General features: G+C 35.4%; 4 protein-coding genes across 11 annotated transcripts in view; 3 read left to right on the top strand and 1 right to left on the bottom strand.

The window, feature by feature from the left end:
• Positions 1–14291, top strand: part of LOC123006109 (myocyte-specific enhancer factor 2) — a 30948-nt gene extending 16657 nt beyond the window's left edge. For 4 of the 7 annotated variants that reach the window (XM_044400303.1, XM_044400300.1, XM_044400302.1 and 1 more), the window contains 5 exons: positions 10855–11025; positions 11076–11279; positions 11628–11786; positions 11865–12230; positions 12291–14291. In XM_044400303.1, coding sequence (XP_044256238.1) covers positions 10972–11025; positions 11076–11279; positions 11628–11786; positions 11865–12230; positions 12291–12800 — 1293 coding nt within the window. In that variant the 5' untranslated portion in view covers positions 10855–10971 and the 3' untranslated portion in view covers positions 12801–14291. Of the gene's footprint in view, positions 1–2006; positions 2282–9803; positions 10072–10854; positions 11026–11075; positions 11280–11627; positions 11787–11864; positions 12231–12290 lie in introns of those variants that run through there. The other 3 variants (XM_044400301.1, XM_044400305.1, XM_044400306.1) reach the window with 3 other exon arrangements.
• A 1073-nt stretch (positions 14292–15364) lies between these two features.
• Positions 15365–16588, top strand: LOC123006287 (protein immune deficiency). The gene is made up of 3 exons (XM_044400662.1): positions 15365–15697; positions 15745–16031; positions 16080–16588. The coding sequence occupies exons 1-3, from the start codon at positions 15541–15543 to the stop codon at positions 16215–16217; spliced, it is 582 nt and encodes a 193-aa protein (XP_044256597.1). The 5' UTR covers positions 15365–15540; the 3' UTR covers positions 16218–16588.
• LOC123006286 (deoxynucleoside kinase-like) lies at positions 16585–17738 on the bottom strand. The gene is made up of 4 exons (XM_044400661.1): positions 17389–17738; positions 17199–17332; positions 17034–17152; positions 16585–16988 (listed from the first exon to the last, which is right to left on the bottom strand). The coding sequence occupies exons 1-4, from the start codon at positions 17578–17580 to the stop codon at positions 16732–16734; spliced, it is 702 nt and encodes a 233-aa protein (XP_044256596.1). The 5' UTR covers positions 17581–17738; the 3' UTR covers positions 16585–16731.
• A 229-nt stretch (positions 17739–17967) lies between these two features.
• Positions 17968–23076, top strand: LOC123006614 (trafficking protein particle complex subunit 8). 2 transcript variants are annotated; one of them, XM_044401228.1, is made up of 10 exons: positions 17968–18302; positions 18351–18801; positions 18850–19129; positions 19174–19451; positions 19496–19744; positions 20090–20546; positions 20595–21299; positions 21345–21712; positions 21765–22565; positions 22612–23076. In XM_044401228.1, the coding sequence occupies exons 1-10, from the start codon at positions 18146–18148 to the stop codon at positions 22877–22879; spliced, it is 4014 nt and encodes a 1337-aa protein (XP_044257163.1). In that variant the 5' UTR covers positions 17968–18145; the 3' UTR covers positions 22880–23076. The 2 variants fall into 2 exon arrangements, with proteins under 2 accessions (XP_044257163.1, XP_044257164.1); XM_044401229.1 differs by lacking the exon at positions 17968–18302 and having other exon boundaries at positions 18510–18580; positions 18648–18801.
• Positions 23077–25151: the final 2075 nt, after the last annotated feature.

Raw genomic sequence — 25151 nt, forward strand, 5'->3', positions numbered from 1 at the left:
GCACGCTACGATACATTTTTATCAATCCAATTAATTGATAGAATTAAAACAAATCTAAAAATACATTTCTCAAGCTATATTAGGGTTTGGCCAAACTGTAAATAACTTTAGGTTATAATGAGAAGAACAAAAAACTGACATCAATTCACCATTGACCTTAAATGTTTATTGGCTTTGATAAATCGCATCACTTTGTTTTCATAGTGCAAAGACTTATTTATTAAAGTGAATTATAGTTCTATTATTCTATCATAAGTATACTTTAATACTTTGTTGCATTGTAATTATTTGTTTCTGAAAATTAAAATTTTTCTTGAATAGTCTTATTTGTTCTAGTGAAGCTGAATTAAGAAAAACGAATTTAAAAGGTTGCATACCGGAAACACGAATCCTTCCAGTCAAAATGAAGGAAAACTTTCATTTCATAATAAATGTATCAATTTGTTTTAAGGGTGCGTAAATTAATGTTCATTTTGATAACTATAACTAGTTCGTAAGTGCTTGATCAGCAGCTCCTTTGATCCTTAAATGTACTCGGGCACTGCATAGACTCGTCTAAATTGCCATTAGTGTGAGCACTTTTATCCGCTCGATTCGTGAGAAAACAAAAATCAACACCAAACCATTAAAAAATTCGCGGTCGAAACTTATCTTTGATATGTGTCATCTGCAGTAGAAAACGATAATTTGAGAGGTTATCACTTCGCTTGTACTCGTTGGATAAAGTGCCAAGGATAGATAGCTACTGTTACACAAACAAAATCTCATTCCAATAAATTTTCAAATTTTATTTAAAAGTCATCATTTCGTAAAAAATATCATTGTCTATTGTTTCATTTGAAATAATAACAAGAATATCGATTTAAAATGTTAGTCATTGATATACGAGGTACCATTAAATGAAAATGGGGACTACCATTGTAAAAGTCTTGATGATGTCACTTGAGAGGAAAAAAACACATTCACAATACATTAAAGTAAATCTTTGCAATACTTCAATGGTCATTCAATTTAATTGACCTGAAGCATCAACTGTGTGATGTTTTTCTCAGATTATGTGTTCCTCTAAGTAACGGATTCGATGAATCACTTACAAACGGTGTCAGTAGTACATTTTTGTGCATTTTCGGGTACATATTGAGTTGATTAGCGAATTGGAATCAGAAAAGTCGTTTTGCTTTGAACAGGAAAACGTGGTATTTGCTGAAACTTTCCGCCTTTAATCAAGTTTTGGTTTATTTGCGCGAGGGAACAGAGAAATGTGTGTACACAACGTATTTGCGAGTAAAAAAGGTAATTGTGGTTTATTCGTCGTTAACCATTGCTTTTTGTGCTCCAGTAATGGCTTTGGCACCAAACTGATGTTATTTTCGGTAGAATACTTTTACTTTTTAAGTGATTTTGTTTTAAATGTTATGGATTTGATTGTATGAAACTTCGTTTTCTGAATGTTTCGCGTATCCATTTTTATTTGTTGATTCAGTTGCTTTTCGAAGCTATATGTTTGCTGAAATGTCACGAGAGTTCAGAGTTGCAATGAAAGTTTTCTTTCGCTTTTGTCATTCGTTGGCTCGGTGCTACTTGAATAATGTAATGAGCCGGTAGAACTTGATTTTGTTTTCAACTTGTTTTCGTAATAAACAAGTAGAAATAATTTCTGATAGCGAATTTGGTGAATGCACCAAGACGTCGAGGAGTGGACATGCATATTTAAAGGACGAAGTTCATACTAAATATTAAATTCTATTGAATCTCTTCCAGATTACGGGTCTCGTCGCGAGTAGCGAAGTGTCTCGCATTCTAAACCGAAACATTGGATTTAATATAAGCAACCTATAGCGAATCTATGTATAGATAGATATTTCTGTTTGTTTATGTCTATAATTAACATTAAAAATTGTTCAGGCAATGCTGTGTGCAACTTAGGCAGGTCAAAAATACTCAAAAAGCTGTGCTATAGCAGTACTGAAATAAAACTTGTATTTTGAGCGTTGCTTTTATTCTGGATGAGAAGCTCCCGGACTTATGGTTAGTGGGCATCCGTTCCTTGGTGCGGCCCGTCGGACAAGTGCTTCGACGGGCCGTGCCCTCCCCAAAGGGCCGTGAGGTTACCGAAAAAAACTGCCGTCGCCGCGTTGGCCCAAAATCTGTGTGCTGTGAAGTGCTGTGTGAATTCGAGAAACATATGACACTCGCTTCCCCTTACAGCCGATCCCCTGGAGACACAAGGATTTAAAGCACCTACCAAGATCTCTACTTACCCGTCAATCCCACACCCACGGTAATATAGGACTTTCTGCAGCTTCAGCTGTCGAATACGGCGAAACGCATCACTTGCAGCTTACGCCGCGCATTACTTCATTCCAATTTACCCGCAATAATCGTAAATAAAACTTTATGCAAAATTCGAAATTGATCTTTGATAACCCAAGATTCGACAGGAAACTCGAATGTTTATTGCTTGCGGTACAAGATGCGGATTTATCACATTTTTTTTTTTTTTTTCAAGAGAAGAGACCACGTATAAATAACCAATCATTTCCATGATTTATACCCTGCTAATGAAAGTCGATCTGGTCAATCACCAACTGGCTCCGAATTATTTCTAATTATTAAAATCTTATCGACAAACTTGTCTTTCATGACTTAATAAATACATACATTATTATTGTTGTATATATTTTGATAATGATACGTTACAGTCATTTTTTTACCATTCCCGATAATGATATTAATGCGCGGTCATCTACCGACGAGAAATTTATCTGGAAAAATACTGGACGTTAACCAAACAATTTTTAATAAAAATATCATTTTAGGATACACAAATTCGCATGTTTTGATAAAGGACAAAGTGTTTCATTCATCCACATCCAAACTTTGTAACGAATGAAAAAAATATAATTTTGGTTGTTGACTATACTTCAATATTATTGGGAGTATTATCACCACATCATTCTATGCATGTAATACTAGTAACATAAATTCCTTTTATGTTATCTTACACTATCTAAAAGCATGTATGTAATTGAGAAATTAAGTCTTTCGTTAAGTATTTCACAAGCAATAAAATGTTCTGTTAAAATGTGTCAGAAACATTGGTACAAATTTCAGTTTTTTTTAATCATTATCAATTTTTAATTAAAATAATTATGATGTCATGTTAATAACCTAATAAGAAAATACGAGTCGTAATTAAAATTATCTGTGTTCTACGTAATAGGGAATTCACATATAAATCTATGTATCGTTAATTAAATTAGGTACTTCGCTTATAAGTGTTCTCTTTCAGAAAAAGTTTAGAAAACATTAATAAAGAGACAAATAAAAGATTAAATAAAGCTTTGTTTCATTTTTATTACCCTTTCACAATAACAAAAATAAAAAACAGGTAAACTTTAATAATCATCTGAAAACTAACAAAAGAGGTGTTTAGTTTTGTACAACATTAATATAAAATGGAGATGTGAAATGTGTCAATTAACGGAAATTATTGCGGATGCACATATGCGGCTGGCTTACGCTGTAAGAGGGTTTCAGACTTAACAACCCTCATCGTCTGATCGGCCAGACTCTTCCTTTGCTCGTACACAAAAACAATTAATTAAATATGAGAAAAATGCGCTTTAGGTTGCTGCCGGTTTTCTTTTAATAAAAGTGCGTATATCTCGTTTATTTTATTTTCACATCAAATAGTCGAGAGGATGTTTAATTTGTTGTAGTTTTTACAATGAGTAAAGTGAAATAATAACAGCAGGAGACTGTGTAAATAATACTCAGTGTCTGGTGAAGTTTTGCCAAAGGTTATTTTATTTTTGGTAAAATTCAATGTCTCGGGTTTTAGCATTAACAAATCGAGGACGGCTCGTGTCCCTTATTCTTTACAAATTGATACCGTGTGATAATTTGTTTTAATGTGACGCTTTAATGTAATTTTTTTAAGGTTACAACGATTTTATGGTTACATAATATATTTTGAAGCGACAATTAGGTTATTACATATAATTAGGTGTTATGTGTGTCTCACAACAGTATTCTGGGAGTTTTTGTCTCACCAAATCGTTCTGTTTCGAAAATAATGATTCTCATTTGTTTCATTTTTATCTAATTAGAATTTTTATAATCGGACTAAAGCATTTGTCGCTTTTATCCATCCTCTGATTGCTGGAGGAATTTTGATGAGAAATGAGAAAAATATAATTCTTGAAAGAGTGAAAAACCTCTAAGTTGATGTGGCATTGCGTTTTCGAGATTTATTACGCTTTTCGCATGTCCTGAAATTGGCATTATGGAATAAAAAATAAAACAAAATCAGTGTTGGCGGTTTTGAAATTGCAATGTTTGTGGTTTTGCGACTTTTGTATTATTGAATGGCTACTTTTATCTTATAAATGATTTAAATAATTTAGTTGCCCGTGGAGTTGTTGAAAATAGTTCACCCACATCAACCCATTGATGTTAAACTGTCAGTTCAAATATTAATGTATGAAGGGGATAATGGCGAAAATCTATAGACCGTTATCGAAAAGATCCACCAGTTCAGCTCTGGAAAATCTGCACTATTGTACTTAACTAATGTACTTCTAGTGGCAGGATTGCCTGGAATTTCATTTGTCCGGGAGTATTTTATTGTAACATATTCGTTGTCCACACGCGACGTTTTTTGACGTCATCCCTTTTTACTTGTTAATTTCGATTAGTTTTACTGATTCCTTGTTCCTTTCATTCTTAACAAAAGGAAAACGCTTTTTTTTAATACTTTTGTTTTCACCAAGGTCGCTATTTCATGCATGTTCTACTTTTTATTTGAAATAATGCGTAGAATTTTCTCGGTACGTCTCTTTTCGGCGTTGAAATAATTGTCGATGTACTGTTGTCACCAATAAATTGGTCTTTGTATCTCTTGAAATAGAACAGGGGCATTCACCCGACCGCTCAGTGCTTCTTTGGCATTCGAATTTTCAACGTTTCAACATGGAAAATCGTTTTTATGGATTTGATAAATCATTTTTCAACATTTATTAATCGACTTTATGACTGAATGGAGGAAAAACAACAAACATTTGCAGCGTTGATTAATTGAAAACAGTCATTTCCCCATATACTAACGGGATTAATGAGGACAGCCATTTTGCACATGTTTTAGCAAATCACAGTTTTTTATGCTTAAAAAATATTGCTTAAAATATGTAACTTCACTGGAAGAAATTATTCCCTTTATAAATTTTCTTGCACACTTTTAATTATTATTTTCAACAGTCATGTCTGCAACATATTTGTTACGGAATATTTCTGCATTATTGTTATTAAGAGTTGGCAACTTTTGCGTCTGCTTATTATTATTGCCAAAGTGACACATCGTTTAAAAGCAAACAAAAATCATAAAGGAATTCGTACTTTGATTTGGATTGCAAAGAAATATAACAGTTATTAACCTCGTTTTGCCCTAAATTTGCCTATTTATCATGTTTTTATTACATATATCAATAATCTAATATTTTTTACAACTTGGAGCATATCTGAAATTGATTTTTTAGTTAAAAGTGAAATGATTTTTTTTTAATACATAATTAGAAAAGGATCATTTTCAAGGCTGATAATGTAAAATGTTTTTCAAAGTTGTGATTTGTTATTTTTTTTTATTTTATTTATTATTTTTATATTTCTTATTTTTTATGACCGTTTTGTAAATAATTTTCGCATTTAAATTGCCGTGTCATCATTTTTCGTACTGTAGAATGATTTTTGTAAAAATGTTTTTAAAGATAATCGGAATCTGCCTTTATCAATGTCAGGAATCAGGGTAACTGCAGTACTCTAATTGTTCATGTTCAAGTATAATCAACTAATCACAGATTATCTAATTTGTTTACAAGTTGATATTTTATATTTTGCAACAGAATCGTCATTTCGAAATTTCGTCAAAAGCGTTTGTCAAAAAAGTAGGTATGAGTTTGAAGTTCGAAAGTAAAAACATTCCTCCTGCTAATAATGTTGGTAAAGTGCGTTAGCTTTGTCCTTGCAAATCCTTTCTTTTCGTTAGAATCGGTCAGAGTAAAAGATGAGTAAGCCTTGAATGACTAAATCCTGTTTCGTTTTTGGGTAAGCGCCAAGTGGTATTTTTCCGCACGTTTGGCTTTATCACTTTGGAAAAATCAGCAAAACGCTCTGAAAAAACCTGCGAATTGCAGGATGCTGTGTTGGCGTGACACTCGTGTAAGAGTAAAAACGTAGCAGGAGTTCCGAAAGCACGTGCTGGTATGGTCGTGGGGTAGATTGGCAACGTTGTCCGAGGAGGCACCGCGGGGCTCCGTGCGGTGAGAGGGGCTGCAGTAACCCGACGCACTTGGCAGTTTCATCGCGCCTTAAAAGGCATCGGTACTTGAGAAGGGGTCCATGCGCTCCTGCTGCCTGTGCTGCTGCGTACGCTATCGCTGCACTGCGTTGCTCTTATCTATATGTCTACCGGGAGCACATGGCTTTAGCTTTTCCGCCGGATTACTGCGAGGTGAGTAACCGGCGGTGAGCCGACCAGAGGTGGCGTGGAACCTACCATGGTATGAATGGACCGCCATACCATGAGTCAACCGCGACGGCCGTCGAGACGTCCGCTCACCCCGGGCCTCACATTTCCCGCTCTGCACACGTGCCCAAAGCTATCTTTAGCTCATGGCCCCTTACACGTCGTTTTTTTGCTTTGATTTGCTAGTTGGCGTCATGCAGAACTTGAAATTTCAAAACATCGCACTCGAATTCGTGCGCCTTTACGTTTATACACAGAAGGCAAAGACTTAAATTCACAACAAATTACCAGAAATGTTTCATTTGAGATAAGCCACAATAGTGCACAATAAATAACAATCGATGAAAATCCAAACATCGATGGTTCTCAATTTCTATTTAATAAATTGATAGGATGGATTACAGTTGATCGACTTAATAGTTGCAGAAAAAATATTGTTCGCTGTAGAAATACAAAAGAAACAGACGTTATCATAAATAAATATTTCGCGTAGTCTATATGAATCATCATACTTTTACTATCTCAGCAACAAATAGCAAACTTCTTCGATTTTGATATGGCTTTATATTAAAAAATATCGAATGTTAAAAGATTGCATCTCATACGCAGAAAAGGAAATCTCGGTTTATTTAACAACATGTAGAGGCATCCTAACGACATCTTATTATATTATTTTCGTGATGTTCAATGTTGTCTTGTGTTTGCTATAGGTTTTTTGTCCAATAAAATATCAATAAAACACTGTGAACATTGATTTAATTTTATTGCGGAAATTTTCCTTTGCAAATAACATGACTAGAATGATAAAAAGTTTTGCAAATACTTTCAAACAGTTGACAAGCTTCTTTTCATTTTTGTGGTTTCAAAAGTAACAAGTTTTATTTCGTTCAAGTTGCTTGGAAGAGTTTTTTTAATCCTAATAAGCAGGTTATTATTAAATGCAATGCGTTGAATAACCGAATTTTCCTCTTTAATATTTTTCGAGCGATTATCTGTTTTTTATTAAAGGTAAGAAAGCGTTAAGCCGTCGTTACCGTTTCCATCCTCCCGGGAATTGAGACTTTGAGAATTGTTAACGTTGTTATTTTCTAAAAATACCAGCAAATGACGAGGACTAGACCTGTTGGGCAAAAAATCACCGTATAAATTGTTGTTTGAAGAAACAAAAATGGCAAAATTCACCATGTCCTTTGGGTAAAACCGGGAAAATGTGCGATTTGTAATTGGAGTTGGTTGTTTATCCTGGCCGTTCGCGTTGGCGAGAGCCGTGATCCGTCAAGATTGAACGGGTGGCGGGAAAGCGGGAGAGGCCTGGAAAACACGTGCACCGGCTTGTGTTTAGTCGGGGGGATAACGGGGGTGAGCCGATTTTCTACCGGGAGGGGACGTGGCGCCCATCATCCCTATCTCTCCCAATTCGAAGAGTCATTACGGCGTGATGGCTGCCAGGTACCAAGAGATATCATTATCGCACACATGGGGACATAGGCGAATCTTAGCCGATCGCACGTGGGAGAAATCTAAATATTGTTACTCCACCCTTTGATTTCGTTTACGAGGCAATAAATTTCGGGCACCAGGATAAACAAATAGCTCTCCTGCTTTGTCTAGTTTTTCACAAATGCGGCTGGTCGCTGTGACCTCTTTTTTTCACGAATAACTTTACATATTGCATGTGATAAGAGTGACGAGAGCATCATTTAAGTGTAGGGGGAACTCTGATTCAGGGGCAAGTAAAACAGCTGGAAGCGCACCGTCTTAGCGGAAATCCGGCGGCGAGAACATTCTATTAGCTCAACTAAAGGGCGCTGGCCCAACTTTAGAAATAATTAAAAACTTACTCGAATTTGTTTACAAAAAGTCCAACTCACACGTAAGTTCAAACGTTAAGTGATTTTTTTCCACGTGTCGCACTGACCAACGATCTCAATTGTAAATTTTGATGAAATCATCAATTGTACAAACTGTATGTTTAAACATTGCTGAAACGTCTAGATTTTTGTGAAAAAAAATCAATCTTTCGTGGACCACATGTGCTCAGCACATACTGTTTAACCACACGTCTGGCATTCAAACCTTTTATAGTCAATAATTTCCTGTTACAGAAGCTAATCAAGAAAAAAATAACCAAGCAATGTTGGCAATATGGCATTTTAGCTGTACACAGAGTTTATTGAAAAAAATAGGATGCCAAGCAAACTCAACCATATTTTTGGAACATGTCCAAGGATTTTTAATAGTGTTTGGCGCACTAGAAACGAAACTAATCGCTTTTGCTTCTTTGTTGTGTAATAATTTTATTGTTTTCGTCGGAATTTAGTAAAACAACAAACGAGGAGAGACCCTAAACTCACTTTTAACAGGTGCAACTACTTACTCCTAAAACCTTTATCAATATCATTGAGGTTTACAAGTATTTGGATAGCAGGAACTAATAATGTATTTGTATAACACTTTAAGCTGTGGACATATGGATACACCGGAAAGTACGTTTCATTTTAATTAACCGTGTGGTTTGCGTTTGAAAAAATTTATCGAGGTTTAACAGATTTGCCAAATATTATCCGTAATTTATTTGTTTGCGGAAGAGATTGTAACACGAACCTATCAATGGCTTTAGATTGCCGATACCAGAATCAATGAACGGGTTTGGTCGACACACTCGGCGAACTTCTGTTTGTTTAATTGTGGCTTTTGTGAGCTTGCAGTTACAGCAGATTAATGAAAGGAAAGCTTCGATTGAGCAGATTATCGAAAATCGAAAGTAGAACCGAGGAACAATCCGCAGACCTCCATTTGTGGAAAGTTCTTTAGATCGATTGAACAGTCGGAAAATTTTTGATTAGCAGCCGTAGAAGTATTGCACTTTTGGCAAATTCCATTTGGCCAACTATCAGCAATAGTGGAACAAATAAGAGGAAGATTCTGTTTCTATGGTTCAACTTTTATGTTTATTTGCATCTTTTGTGGTAGCTGAAGGGTTTTGGTAGAGTAGAAAGTGTTCTTGAAGTTGTGTCCGCGGGTTGGCGACATTCGATCCGTGCCTCTAGGTGCAGGGTTTGGTGTTTTGGTCTAAAATTAGTATCCCGATGTTAACGTGCGACATTGAATCTGAAGTCGGGGAAGGATTTAGCATTCGGAAGGCGTTGAAGACCACATCGACGCATAAGATGCTGTCGACTTGTACCCCACGCGTCTTGGCTACCCGCGCCAGCTGACTTGAACGGCGTAGATACCGACGGCGGTGGCGATTGGTCGCGTGCCCGTGACGTCACCCCAGCATATCGACCAATGCTGGGCCGTCTCCGGTGGCGGGTATCAGCGTATCATCTCAGCTTGGCACGGGCCCGGTGCCGGGACTCGGTCTCGGTAGTTTTCTCGCGTGGTGCGCGTCGTTCTCTCCCTGCGAAGTGTTGTAGAGATCTCTGCGTTCCTGCCAACTCGCGCTCACAACTCTTGTACCTTCTCACCAGTGTCGCAGTGCCTCGCCGTACTACCGGCCTTTATCTTAGTAATGTTTGATCGGTTCGTGTTATACTTTTCACCAGGTGAGTTCGACTTATCTATGCTAATAACACTCTCAACTCTTAACCTCGGAACGACACAATAATAACTAATTATGATAATTCATTCTTTGGTGCCGTAAGACTCAGATGCATTATTTATATTTTTTGTGTTTTTTTCAATTTTTAAGAGAATACTCGTGATAATTTATTAGGACACGAGTTTCCCGACGTCTTGCTACTTTAACAAGGAAAACAAACAAATTGTTACGTGTCTTAATATATTTCTGTGATGATTTGCTACTATATTTAGTAACAATGGTTTTATCGACTAATTAAAGATAGTACACTTATTCTATTTTTGACATTACTTAATAATTTGTTTATATTTCGCGATTAGGGTTTAATAAAAATTCAACATGCATTATTTGTATATGATAATCATTTGATCTTGATTTATTTAGCGATTTAATTGATTTTTGCGGTTTTTTAATTGTATAAACATAATTTAATGTAAGTGGGTGGTTTAATCCACTACCCGTTACCTATACAGGTAGATCGCCCTTGCCGCGTAGGAGGGCCACGCGCCGGCCTTGTTCGCCCTCGACAATCGATCCGCTACTACCCTGATCCAAATCAGGTCACTATGTTTGCGGGTGGCCCGTTGCGCTATCAAAAATTATTCGAAATTTTATCAAAAATCTAACCGGATTAACGTTGAATCGACCGGAAAACGTTTGAAATGTTTCCGGGAATTTTAAACGATTTTTTCTTGTATGAATCCATTTTTTCGATTTTTTGAGAATTTAGGGATGAATTTTGTTTCAGATCATTGACGACCAACTACGAGGTGATACTCCATTCTTTGATACGTCAGCGCTTTAGGCTATTGCCATTCTGTATAGTCGACACGGGTTTTATATCTAGTGATTCAAAATTGCTGCCATGGGTCGCAAAAAAATACAAATATCAAGAATCACCGATGAACGGAATCGACAGGTACTGTGTTGTTTATTTTGTTTTTGTTTTGTTGCAATTTATACGTTTAGGTCACTTTCAACAAGCGGAAGTTCGGCGTGATGAAGAAAGCTTACGAGCTGTCGGTGTTGTGCGACTGTGAGATCGCGCTAATCATCTTCAGCAGCAGCAACAAATTGTACCAATATGCGAGTACGGACATGGATAAAGTGTTGTTGAAATACACCGAATACAACGAGCCCCATGAGTCTCTGACCAACAAAAATATTATCGAGGTACATCAAACCCAGCAGCAACTATGCCCGATACTTGGCTGATGCAAACACGATAACTCTGTTTATTTATTGTTGATTTTTTTTTCAAGTCGTACCTTTTATTCACTGATAACTTTCGAAAAACCTAACACATTATTGTTTTGTTGTGCTTATTATTTACTAAGTTATCGAATCGCTGCATTTGCCTGTTATTTACGCGAGTTGTTGCTTCAGTTTTGAGATCCTAACTTGTAATGCTAGTTACGTGTGGTAGAGACTCTTTAACTAGAGATTATTAGAACGTGTGGTGTGTGTATGATAGCCCCAGAGGCTGCGTTATTCCATGAGCTGGTCCACTGACACTTGCAGGCACTTAATAAGAAAGAGCATAAGAACGGAGTGATGAGTCCTGACAGTCCCGAACCGGAGACGGAGTACCAGTTGACGCCGCGGACCGAGGCCAAGTACAGCAAAATCGACGAGGAATTTCAGATGATGCTTCAAAGAAACCAAATCAATGGACAGAGGGTATGTCTAATTATTTAATAAAATTGGTTTATTTCGCATTGTTTGGAATGAAATTGATGTTTTTTTGTTTGGTTATAGGTTAGCATGAGCTCTTCGAATTATACACAACCCGTATCGGTGCCTGTTAATATAAGTTATGGTGATTCTGGTCTTCTTCAATCTAGTCCGCAAATGGCTCATACTAGTATTAGTCCCCGACCGTCTTCTTCTGAAACAGATTCGGTATACCCGAGCGGAGGAATGCCCGAGATGAGCAATGGTTATCCAAATTCAGCATCTCCAATGGGTGGATCGCCGTCCCCAGGACCAAGTCCAGGACCAGGTCTTAGTTCCTCAAAGCAGCATCCAAAACAACATTCACCCGGTCCGAGGTCAAACCTCCGAGTCGTCATCCCTACGGCACTAGGACCAAGTATTAACCCGGAAGAAGTTTCTTATGGAGAAGTAAGAATTCTTCATTTTTAGTCTAAATAACAGATTTGCATTTATATTGTTTGTTTCCAGCATAATCGGACTCAATCGACTTTGAATACCCCCGTGGTGGCGTTGCAGACTCCCGGTTTGTCAAATTATCCTGGTACTTTGAGTTCATTTGGAGCTCAGGATTTCAGTATGGGAGCAGATATGGGTTTGAGTTCAATATCTTGGAGCGGCCATCAGATTTCGACGACGTTAACACACACAAGTAACTGTTTGCCGCATTTAGCAGTGTCAAGCAGCACACCACCGCCGTCATCATCTTCACCAATACCTGTGAAAATAAAGAGTGAACCAATTTCGCCTCCCCGAGAACATCATCCGCATTTAAGTGTGGGTGTTCATCATTCTCACGTACAGAGCTTAAACTTGACGCACAGTCACCATCCGAGGCCCAGTTCTGCTGGTCATATAACGCCGACTCCTGGTAGTGTGACGCCGACGAATTTGCCGTCACCGACGGGGCCGCCAAGCGGGGGTGATTACGAGAATATTCAGATGCATAAGCGAGCAAGACTCACAGACTGGCCATCCTAGACCAACTGCGGCGCACAAGACGCTAAGTGCCATAGTGATAACGTGTGGATAACTGAACGCGTTTCTATTGCCAATTGTCATCTATGTGATAAACTACGAGTCTAGTAAAACTGGATATTTTATGAAATTTGTAGTCATTTATCAGTGAAACATATATAAAAAAAACGATTTTGTAGAGAGAAAGAGAGAGAGAGCGCAGCGCGAGAGAGGATCAGATTTGATCAGATTTATATAGAATGGGTTAGTGTGGTGAGTGTGTCGTGGTTGTTCCAGTCAGCGACAGCGTTATATGCTGGCGCCAACATTTGTTCTCAGAAACAAACATAATATATAGTGCCATTATTTTCTTGTAATTATTAGTGTCTTTTTTATAAATGTTTTTAGATAAATAGTATATTATTTATAATGTACACTTGTTAATTTAGCGAGGATGCAGCCACTAACAAACATATTGAGACTATGCAGGACACTACTCTTGTTATGTATTGGTGCTTTTCCCAACCTGATCGGATGTACTCTGTCCACTGGCTGTTGGTGCGGACGGCTTGACAGACGCCGCGGCGGCTCTGCTTCGCCGGATTGACGCTGGCCGTCGGTCCGTCCGTCCGTCCGCCCGTCAATGTTGAATGTACTGTATTTGTACTGCTTCCCCATTGGAACCTAGAGTGTTCATTGTTGTAGCCTTTTCAATTTGTTTGTGATTTCAGAGTACGATATCTATTCTGTATATTGACCTACACAAATTAAATTATATAATTATACATTATATAATATAGATATATTTTATCTACTGTTGTGTGCACAAACCTTGCACATAGTTTTAAAGTTTAAAATGTCGGTTCGACCCGGCTGTCCGTCTTCGCACGGATGACCCTATCTCCACTGAACTACTGTAGGATTGCCTTACTCACAGTGCCTCGACAGTATGTACGTATCTATTTGTGTACTACACCATTGGATGTCTTCAGTAAGTCATCTTAAGTCCGAATGCGCTGCGGTACATTTTCGTCGATAATTCACAGGGTATTGCGCCGTTCTACACTCCACTCTGCTGACTGGCACGTGCTAGTGCTAGACAGCTGCCGCTGCTTGTGCCTTCTTGTTAACCTGGTACCTTTCCGAACCCCCAACTGGCTTCCGTGTCACTGCACTACTGTCTCTTCTGTATGTTATTCTTTATTTATGTCAATGTTTTGACATGTCAGTTGACACGATTTTATTTAGTCGTTTTATGTTAAGCGGAACATTACGCCTCATTTTTAAATGGACGAAATACCCAGCTACATTATGTAAATATAGTTATATTTTATTGTAGCGTTGCCAATATTTGTTGATCATTTTACACCTCATCTTTCATTTTACATTTACATCATAAGGCATTATATTACGTCCATTTGACATAGGCATTTTTCAATCATGTGCAATATTAATCTGACGTTTATTTATCTATGATGTATTGAATTAAACCAAATAAAAAATTGTTTGTTACAATTTTAAGCCTACATTTATTTAACAACACATCTACATCCATCTTATCATTCCATCAACACTATATTCAAAATTATTAGTGGTGTAGCAAATAAACTGAAAAAAAAAATGTTTTCGCTTTATTGTGCATTGTTATGCATTATAACTAAAGAATCTAATTACTGTAAACGCATGCGCTTTTTGCTTATCACAAAAAATATTGTTAATTGTAATATTCCAAAAAACGCGCAAAGTCAAAAAAAACAATATAACTAATACTAATATTATGCGAAAAATTTACAATCTTCGCATATATTGATTTTTTTCGTGTTGTGAACTATAGACGAATATGAATATCAATTAATCCACAACAAAATTTTTACAAGGCTAACTTCGTCGTTAACCTTGCTGCATTAAAGATGTAACACTGATAAATTACTTTCATGCTTAATTTGCTTCATTTTTTGTAACAAAACGTAAGATTTTCGTACGACTTATTTTGCAAAACAAATACAAATATTTAATGCTTAACAAATACACACCCTAGCAAAATTGGTAATCAAATGATGGTTAACTACAAATATTTAAAACCCTATTATTATGAGAAAAACCCAAGGAGAAATAAAAAAAAAGATATAATTACACTGCTACAATTACGACTCGAATCTGCAATACTCTGCTACACGTGTTTATGGGAATCAATACCTTTACAAGACTTTCTGATATCTAGATTAGCTAAGTTACACTCTTATTCAGCTAGACAAAAAACCTGAATCATTTATAGAAAGCTCGAATTTTTTCCTGAAATATTAAATAAACGCAAACAGTGATAAAGAAGTATTAATTTCGTTAGACATCTACGAAATATGATGCTAATCTTAAATAACACGTTGAAATGCTTATAATCAAACGAGTAATTCCCCAAAATTTCCCACAAGTATTTTCTCCGAATTTCAGACTCCATAATTAAAGTACACATGTGATTGGAATTCCATACACTTCGTTTATGGAATTTAGCTCCGCCCATGTACTTCTGACGTGATTTTTATCAAATGGCCTTTACGTCCCCCAAATTCATTTTAATCTACTGCTACTATTTTAGTAACAGGTTTAAATAAAATTTTCGTTTCATATTTGAAGTTATTTGTTTATTCAATTTAGTGACATTTGACGTAATCACCAGACAAAGCAAAATGTAAATGTCAAAACATGATACATCTGGAGAGTTAAAATTTACAAAATAATTATTAATTAGTGCCTTAACAAATCAAAAATGTCAGACGAGAGTAATTGTGATCTTACAACTGATGCCATACCAAGTCCTCCAAGGGATGAAGTTAAACAAGAAGAAACGGAACCAACAAATATCCCTCCTAAAATGAAAACGAAAACTAGAGTCTTCAAAAAGTCCAAAAAGAGCGAACCAACTGGTAAGGCAGTTGTACTTAATTCAAACAAGACTTTTATGTAATTTTAGCTTTTGCCAGTGTAATCAATATTAGTAACGCAAATGGAATTCACGTTGGTTCCAATTATAACGTGTATCTCAGTAAAACAGAGACTCAACCACAAAAAAAAGACTATATTGTGACAGAGCCCATCAGGAGACTCTTTGACAGTGGTGTACCTGTTGATAGAAAAGCTTTAATATTTCTTTCTCCTCATATAAATGAACATTGGAGAACAATGGCAAGGGCGTTGGATTTCTCGGATGGACAAATCAGTCAGTTTTACGAGGATTACATTAGGTCTGGAATTAAAGAAGTATGTTTCTGGTTTTGCTTTAAGAAATATTAATTACTTCATTTGCAGGTAATTTATCAGCTCTTATTAGACTGGATACAAAACGATGCAGATCGTGCCACGGTTGGAAAATTATCAAAAGTACTGTGGGACACAAATCAACAAGATGCGGTTAAAAGATGGTCTGAGTATATTATAAAAAATTAGTCGAAATATTTGTTGCTTTTTATACATAGGTATTGTATAGTTTAGTAATAGAAGTTTTATATTCTTTCAATTACGGTGTTTCTTATCAATGTTATGGAAAGTTTTTTTATTATTTCGCATTAGAAAAACTGTTTTAATAATAACAGACAGATTGTGCAAAATTTAATCATGTGATATCTTTAGGCCAGTGACATTTGGTAACAATGAAGTAACACTTTTTTCTAATTATCAATGTTTTTTATGAATCACCAAATTTCACTGATTTAAATGTTTGCTACTTGAATGTAATTTGAATAACTATAATTTGGCTATTTGTTTTCAGTATTAAGCCATTTTGTATTTTGTTGGAAATAAAAGAAAATTAAATCACATTATTTTATTTAAAGGGTAGTTATAAAAACTAAACTAATGACAAGAAAATTACAATAAAACTACATAATCATAATGTGCATTGGGGCCTCTGAGACCAGAAAATTAAAATATTTATGAAAATCAAAATAATACTAGTTGTAAATTAAAGCGTAACTTTCAATTCTTTTTCTGTAAATATTTGCGCCTTGCACTTGGAGTATTCTTCCAAGATGCCTGACTTGTCCAAATTCGCATCAATAATTAAAACCGGGGCTGGACACTCAAATCTCTTTTCAAGTAACCACTCTTCATGCAAGTTATGAATATCTTGGAAATATTTAAGGGGCACAGATTGCTCTTCAGGTCTGTTACGTGTCACCATGCGCTGATACGCCGTCCCAGGTGTTGTCCTCAAATAAACTAAAATTGGAAATTTTCGTATTGCCTCGATTTTTTAAATCTTACCAATAAGATCAACTGATAAGTCACAGTTTTCTTTAGCCCAATTGAACCATTCGTCCATTACTGACACTGAAGCATGGTCAATGCATCCATTTCTGGCCATTTGCTCCACAAAACAATTTCTAAAAAAAAAAAAAAATTAAATATGAAAAAACTAAATAATACTACCTAGCGCTGTAAATAGATCTTTCCATTAATTTTATTGGGCGGCCCGTTTTCATAGTATGATGTTGCAAAATAGTCAATTGCACGTAAGACTGGAAGGTGAAACTCCATTTTTTTGGGTCAGAATACATTTGCTCCTGCAAACACAACAGAACATTTAATTTTAAAAGAAAAACGAAAGATTAATACTTACAAGTAAATTGTAACCATTGCAGTTTCGCCACTTATTAACCGGCTCTGCAAGTACATTGACATCGTCATATTGTTGAAAATAATTTAAAAACGTGGTTTTGCCACAACCGATGTTACCCTCCACAATAACTGTGTACGGGCGTACGTTTGCAAATTGTTTTAAAGGTGAACGTTTCAAATAATCGGTATTCATTTTGCAATGTTGCACAGCAAACAACACATTAAACAAAACTAATTTCAGTTAAATGTCTAGGATTATATTAGATTACATTAAATCAACGATAAAAAGGCATCACACTGTACATAACTTGTAGCCGGCATTACTTTTGTTTATCTACATTCCCGCCTATTTTTTTTAGGGACTTTTGATTTATTACCAATTTTGTAATTAATTGACATGCGCAAAAAGTTTAAATTAACTGATTCTTGTAATTATTTAGAAGTTAATAAAAAATAATTTATACATTTTTTTTCATTTTAAATGTCTTGTCTTTTTGAGTGATTTAAATAATTAAGGGTTGTAATCTTGGTGATAAATCTTTTTCCAAAAGATGGTTTCTGTTTTATCGTCACCTGTCACACCTGTCAACCAGCTGATTTGCAGCTGATTGTTAGTGTTGTCAATTTTCCGATTGAAGCAAAATTGCTTTAAATGAATAAAAACCGGGTTTGTTAAAAAAATTAAGTTAGTTTATATTTACCAAACTACACTGCTTAAATTCAATCGATGACTTGACAAGATTTCTAACCTCACACCCATGGCTCAGTGCAAACAGACTCCTCAAGAATTTATAAAAAACGCCTTTACTCCTCAAATTGCTGTTTTGTGTACACCTCTTGCTGAAAGTTCTTGTGAGAAAAATAATTTGAATTTTATTGAATTACTTCAACCTTTTTCAAAATTGAGCAATGATGGTATTGTAATATTCAAATATTAGACAAATCCTAATTGATTTTTTTTAGTTCATTACAAAGATCCAGCAGGTACAGTTATAACAATAAGGAATCTGAAATTAACTTTCTTGGATGTGAATTCAAGACCTCCTCAAACCACTTTAGCTAGGAAATTTTTGAATTCCTCAGTAAGTGAATTGTCAGACTTCAGGACTGAAAGTTTTATAACCAGTGAACACGCTTTAAACACTACTTTAACTACGCCATGGTTTGAGGCTTGGAGAGATACGTTTTTACGAGTTCAGTATCCCTCTGATCATGAATATACAAAACATTTTCTATCATGTGTTTTGGTTGTTTCTTCAGCTGAAATCAATGTTATTGAAAGTATCATTCAGTTATCACAGAGTTTGAATCAAATGCAGAACAATGCTCCCGGAAAGTTACCTAAATGGTTTAGCTCAAATATTTTAAAATATTATGTGATCATCCATGACAATGTTGAAGGAAATATTGATGTGTAAGTAAAGCATTTTTTTGTTATGTTTGAAAACAATATTATTTTTAGTGCTAATGAAGCATATGAGTCTGTTAAATCATCATACGGAGAAGCAAATTGTTTTCTTTTAAGAATGAATTCACGGCCTCCTGGTGCTGCGAACACTGAGCATCTACCAGACCCTTGGAGCCAATTTATTAACAGTAATATTGAGTCCAGAGACTACAAACCAACCCCTGAAAGCTCACCTTATACTTCAAGGGCAATTTTTGATATCAGTCAAGATTCTGATACAAAAACCAACTTAAATTATCATCCATTAAGCCCAGACACCGAAGATTTAATAATGGTAATAATAATTGAAAAAAACTATTGCTTATGGTAAAATTTTAGAGCACTTCAACAAATGAAAAAGACAAATTCGTATCAAACACTTCAAAATTAAAATCGCACGGTCTTTGCTTATCAACTGAAGACGTAGAACAGGTGAAATTATTTTTACACGAGTTTACCAAAACCTGTTTGTTGCCTTATATCGAAAAACAAATTCACCAACTAAGTGATGTGATATCAAATAAAAAAGGTGTCAGCAGATCGTTATTCAGTGCGACAAAGCGGTGGTTTAATCCAAACAAACCTGGCGCCAGTTCAGTTGCAGTGAATAACCTTATGTAAGTTTTCTCTTCAAATAATTTTTCTTGAGTATAGTTTTTAGATACGCGCCTGATTCACCTGAATTACAAGTCCGGCGACTAGGAGACCTTTATTTCATGTTTGGCCATTATTTACTAGCGTTTCAAGCATATCATTTAGCTAAAAGGGATTACAACACTGACCAGGCTTGGCTGTACTATGCTGGGGCACTAGAAATGGCCGCGTTAGCAGCCTTCATGGCAAATGAGTCGAGCAGGAAGACTTACGATTACATGGAAGAAAGCATAACTACTTACTTGAACACGTGCAAGTAGGTTTTGCGATTTTATAACTATTACAGAAAAATTAATTGAAAGCTTGTGACTTAGAAATGCAGTTGGCAACATTGGATAATATCAGAAGAATGAACATTGATAAATCTGATCTCTTTTGTTATTTAATTATTTAATCTTGCTGACTCAATTTCAAACTAATAGGCTACTATGATTTTTTTCGATTATTGACAATTTATAAAATTAAGTTAAATGCGTGCTGGTTGTATTTGAAAATGATACATGTTCTTTGTAGAAACGTTGAACTGGCAATTAATTGGCACATGACTGTATAATAATTCAGTTTGTTCTATCTTTTGACAGATTTTTTAATTACGATTTAGGATGCCTCAATTTGCAACGCGAGCAACACTTTTAAGCTCCGAATGTCTCAAAAGTAAAGGATTGTACGGCGAAGCAGCCCATCAGTTGATAAGAATGACAAGTGAAGAGTCCGATTTAAGATCAGCTCTGTTTCTTGAACAGGCCGCTTATTGTTTTTTACATTCAAAAATGGTTAGAAAATATGCGTTTCATATGGTTTTGGCCGGTCATAGATTCTCTAAAGCTGCTCAAAGGAAACACTCATTGAGAAGTTACAAACAAGCACATCAAATTTACGAAAATAGTGGCTGGGATTTAGCTGAGGATCATATTCATTATACTATAGGACGTCAAGCTCATAATCTTCATTCCTTTGATGAGGCTGTGAAGTCGTTTGCGAGACTACTTAACGGAGATAGCAAACAGTCTGGCCAACAGCAGAGTGTGTTCTTGAAGGAATATCTAACAATACTAGGGGTAAGGCAAGAGTGTGCAAAAAGCGTATAATATAATTTTTTTCAACAGAATAAATTATTGAAAGAGGATGATAATGAGATTCCGATTCTGGCTTTACCGGAGTTAGACAGTGATTCTTTAAAGTTGTTAATGGAGCCAACGCCTCCGTTAACAACACCTGGAAAGGTTCCAGCAATGGGAGTTAACTTTCTTGAAAAAGATAGCGCTGATGCTGTAGCTAGGTGGAATAAATTGGAGGAAATTTTAGTACAAGAAGCTTTTGGTTCTCTTCCTCTTACATTCAAACCAATGATAACACTTTATAGTGTTAATAATTTAACGAAGAACGTACCAACAGCAATTGTAAATGAACCGATCCAAGTCTGTGTACAACTAATCAATTCGTTGCAAATTGTTCTACAATTGAAAGATATTTATTTGATTTGGTGTTTTAAAAATGACGGCATTGTGGCTTCCAATGAAAATCCTAGCAATAACGTTGACAATTATGTCAAAACGCATGTCACTAAATCGATTTTGTTACAAAGCAATTGTAATCAAAATATTATACTTGCATTAACGCCGTTAGTAACAGGGGTGATTACTCTTCAAGGGATTTGTTACACTTTAACCAGTTCAAACACGCCAACTGACAATATATTTATAAAGGGAAAACAGTTATTTAATTTTGAGAAAAGCTACACAAAAAATGTTAATCATGTGGAAAAAAAGGAAGTAGAAATCAAAGTCGTGCCATTAGCACCCTGTTTGCAGGTATTCCACCAAACAAAATATTCATTTATTCAGTAAGAGTTTCAGGTGACTTTTTCCGAACTCAATTTGGAATTTTTATGTGACGAAGTACAAAAAGTTACAATAGATTTTCAAAATACGGGTACTCTACCTTTGCACAAAGTGTATATGGCGACGTCAGCCCCCGAGTACTTGTGTAATTGTGAGACCAAAACCAAAGAATTGCCCGAATTTTCAGTAAATTGCACACCAGCAATGAGAGAGAAATTTATCAGGGATAACCACATTACTTCAGTACCTCTTCCAAACGATAGGCTTGAACCAGGGCAAAGTACAACAGTTGCCATTTTTATTAAAGCGCCTAATGTATCCGGGCCTTGTCTTGTAGATTTACTTATTTTTTACGAAAATGTCAACACAGGAGTCGTTCCAAGGTAAATAACGCTAAAACTTTTGATTCTTGGTAATAATTCTGAATTGTTGAAGGTATCGGTTAGTGCGCCACAAGTGGAATTTGTCGGTCCAAGATTCTATAAAAATAGATGTGTCAGTTCAAGAGAGCTTTAATTCGAAGCAAGTGGAAGAAATCGCAGTGGTCCTAAAGGCGTCAAACTTGAACAAGCTTCACAGTTCGACTTTGACAGAGATAAGTCTTTTAAACGTGGGAATGCTTAGTAGATTTTGGAGTTTTATCGAAAACGTCGTGACCCCTAAATACATAAACCTACATTCTCAGGAGTCCGCTCATATTTTATTAAAAGCGCGTCGACTTAACGAAAAAAAGAGCGTCTACTCAAATATTTACTTAAACCATGAAAGGAGCATGCGTCAGCACCTCAATTCAGCTTACATCGCTTTCGCCAAAAAGACAGAACATTGTCAAGTGAATTTATTTAATGAGTTTGAATCGACTCCTGAAAACAAGGACGGGATTGTTTTCGTGCAATGGCAGGCGTTGGTGAACGACCCTCAAAAACGGGTAGTCGATGGACAAACACAAATTCGTATAAAAGTCCACAAAACAAACGACGATCAAGCCGACATGGACGAATTTGCGGCTTTGACCGATCCGGCAACTTTGCTCGAAGTCAGTCTGAATAAAGACAAACAAAATGAAAATCAGACTTCACAGCAAACCAAAGTTACGTGTACTCTCATTTACCCAGCAATTGTCGAACATAATTTCCAAAAAGAGAAATTTTGTGTGGTGCCGGTCACGCTGCTCTTACACAGTATTGTAAATGATACCGATTTGAATGTTATGGTTAATACTTTGGGCGCGACGAGGTTTGTCGATTTGATTCACTTGGTTTGAGGTAATTTTGAGTTTTAGTGGGCCGCCACCGCTGACACACTCTGACCTTTTTTATCCGTTTGCTTCCAAAAATTTTTCCTGGCTTGGGACCGGGAGTGCAGTTAAGGAAGTCAAACCTCTGTCGACAGTACCAGTGAATCTCTCGGCTGTGGTTTTGAGACCGGGGACTTTTGATTTAGGTGCGCGAATTGAAATCTTTTGCAGCACTGCCAACCAAATGGACGCTCCTGTACTTCAAACCTGCCAGATTCAATCAGCATTAATTGTTATAGATGGGGATAGTTAACTTTATAATTCAGTTTCAATATTTATTTATCACGATTTTTTGTTGATGTATTTGTATATTTTAAAGAATTTTATGTTTTAGTTTCAATCTATTGTGCTTCAAATAATTTTTTTGTATATATTTACTTGTTTTCTTTGAAACCATTAATTCCAATGTATTAAAACAAATATTATGAATAAAAATTTATTACGACTTTATAAATCTTAACCTAATGACTATACAAAAACGATAGAAATAACACTTCACTTCTTCATCCCAGTAATTTTTTCCCCAATTTGAACAATTTAAATTTTGTGAATAGGAATAACTGTTGGTCTTGTGCTGGATGGAATTCTTCGTCTCCGTATCCATGATTCACCGTGGGATCAGAGTCATCAAAGGGTAAACACACGCACATTGACACCAAAACAACGACGACGAAAAAAACCTGAAAAATTGAATTTAAAAATGGAAATAAATATTTACCGGTTTTCTTACCACAACTTGTAATTTCATTTTGTTTATGTGGGATAAGGTAAGGTAAGTTAGGTAATTTAAGATACTAATGATTTTAAAAGAGGATTTATTTAGCGTTTATATACTGTGCTTAAAAATACCCCACCAGTCCAGCAGTGGGAACCATCGATTGCAAAATTGAAAAAATGTTTATCAATTTATCTGCGGGTGAGGGCAATTATGCTGAGAAAAGAACTGTGGCATTCAGATAAATTAGTTTGGAAATCAAGGGTTAAAATGTGTAGTGAAATGTGTGATAACTTGAAGTGAAAAAAATTACCAATTAAATTTTTGTGTATGCAATTATGAGGTAAACATTGGGGCAGTTTTTCGATTTTTTACTTTTTTAAATATATATTATAGAATTTGAAAACAATAGAATAATAAGAACCACAAATTTGCAATTTTCGAAACGACGCATATATTTTTCGGGAATTTCTATGAATCTATTATGTTTAGAAATTTCATAATCTCCACCAAAAGTCAAGGGTACGATATAACATCTTAAGCAACGTATATATATACCTGCAATTTTAGTTGAATTGGTCGAAATTGCATAATATAATAAGAAATCAAGGCTAAGTCTAAACAAATTTTATTTAGATCACATTGTCATGGCTATCACCTTTTTGTTATTTATTTTCGGTGAAAATATTCATTTATTTATGCAATGGATCGGCAAATTTTAATAATTATAATTTTATAACATCATTATGATGAGAATTTCTATTTATGATGATTAATTATAAAACAAATTTCGACACCACGTCAGTATGAATACTTTTTTGATATGAGACTACGTCGAGTTGCAACAATAACGTTTTAATTGGAATGAAAATGTTTGTTACAATTTAGAATATTGGATAAATTGTACAGACAGGAACACATAGTGCAATATTTTTTTTAATGAATGTAATAATATAAAGCATCTAGGGGTCAAGGAGCTAAAACTACCAACACAATAAACATAATAATAGTACAAAGTGTATTGCCATTTCATTTCAATGCATTATTCACTTATTTTCAAACAATAAAAATAATTTAAATAAAAAAAAAAATTAATAATAAATTTAAAATAAATTGTAAATTGTTAAGTTTCCTTCCTATAAATTATTTTATTTGTCAAGTCAAGCAAGTTACACCCATAGTAAAAAGGTCACTTATTAGTGTTAGCAAGATTCTCGCATTTTGTTTTTTTTTGCGAAGCATTTATAAATTTGCAATATAGACAGATGTGACCCACTTTTGTTCCACACTTATATATTTATTTAGATGATTTTTCGAGAATTTTCGATAAATGGCACCTGACTTCCAGTTGTAATTATTATGAACCGTAACATTAAGTTTGGTTGCACCACATTTAGTGTACAAATTTTCCAGTTTTGAATGCAATGCTCCTTTTACTCCGAAATGTAATTTTGACCATGCAATTTGCCCAAATTGCGAAACGCACAAGTTTTGCCAGCGCGTGTGTGCATTTGGAATACGAGTCAGGTTCAAGTGCATATTTTGAACCGCTTCGAAGTTATGCAAGAAAATTTCATCGATGTCATGGTCTACACTTTACACTCACTAATAAATGTTAATCATAGTGACCATAAACATTGTTTTAATTAATAAATATTTAGCAACCCATCAAATTGCCGCTTTATCTCTTATTGTTGTTTTTACGGTGTACAAAATGAGGTGTCATTGTTTTAACCATGTTTTTGCGACTTCAAATGTATGGATGATCACATTGCGACACTGTATGCTATGAACAATATTGAATTCCGCC

This window comes from Tribolium madens, unplaced genomic scaffold, assembly GCF_015345945.1.
Source record: "Tribolium madens isolate multiple individuals breed KSU strain unplaced genomic scaffold, Tmad_KSU_1.1 Scaffold_2;HRSCAF=44;Tcas5.2_LGX, whole genome shotgun sequence".
Lineage (NCBI taxonomy): Eukaryota > Metazoa > Arthropoda > Insecta > Coleoptera > Tenebrionidae > Tribolium > Tribolium madens.

What these genes read in the sequence shown, in the direction of transcription:
- LOC123006287 (XM_044400662.1), top strand. Translation starts at nt 15,541, where the DNA reads ATGTCAGACGAGAGTAATTGTGATCTTACAACTGATGCCATACCAAGT. An exon ending in CAAAAAGAGCGAACCAACTG is followed by an intron (nt 15,698 to 15,744) that starts GTAAGGCAGTTG and finishes ATGTAATTTTAG; the next exon opens with CTTTTGCCAGTGTAATCAAT. An exon ending in TTAGGTCTGGAATTAAAGAA is followed by an intron (nt 16,032 to 16,079) that starts GTATGTTTCTGG and finishes CTTCATTTGCAG; the next exon opens with GTAATTTATCAGCTCTTATT.
- LOC123006286 (XM_044400661.1), bottom strand. Translation starts at nt 17,580, where the DNA reads ATGAATACCGATTATTTGAAACGTTCACCTTTAAAACAATTTGCAAAC. An exon ending in GCAATGGTTACAATTTACTT is followed by an intron (nt 17,333 to 17,388) that starts GTAAGTATTAAT and finishes TTGTGTTTGCAG; the next exon opens with GAGCAAATGTATTCTGACCC. An exon ending in AGATCTATTTACAGCGCTAG is followed by an intron (nt 17,153 to 17,198) that starts GTAGTATTATTT and finishes TTTTTTTTTTAG; the next exon opens with AAATTGTTTTGTGGAGCAAA.
- LOC123006614 (XM_044401228.1), top strand. Translation starts at nt 18,146, where the DNA reads ATGGCTCAGTGCAAACAGACTCCTCAAGAATTTATAAAAAACGCCTTT. An exon ending in AATATCTAACAATACTAGGG is followed by an intron (nt 20,547 to 20,594) that starts GTAAGGCAAGAG and finishes TTTTTTCAACAG; the next exon opens with AATAAATTATTGAAAGAGGA. An exon ending in AACACAGGAGTCGTTCCAAG is followed by an intron (nt 21,713 to 21,764) that starts GTAAATAACGCT and finishes GAATTGTTGAAG; the next exon opens with GTATCGGTTAGTGCGCCACA.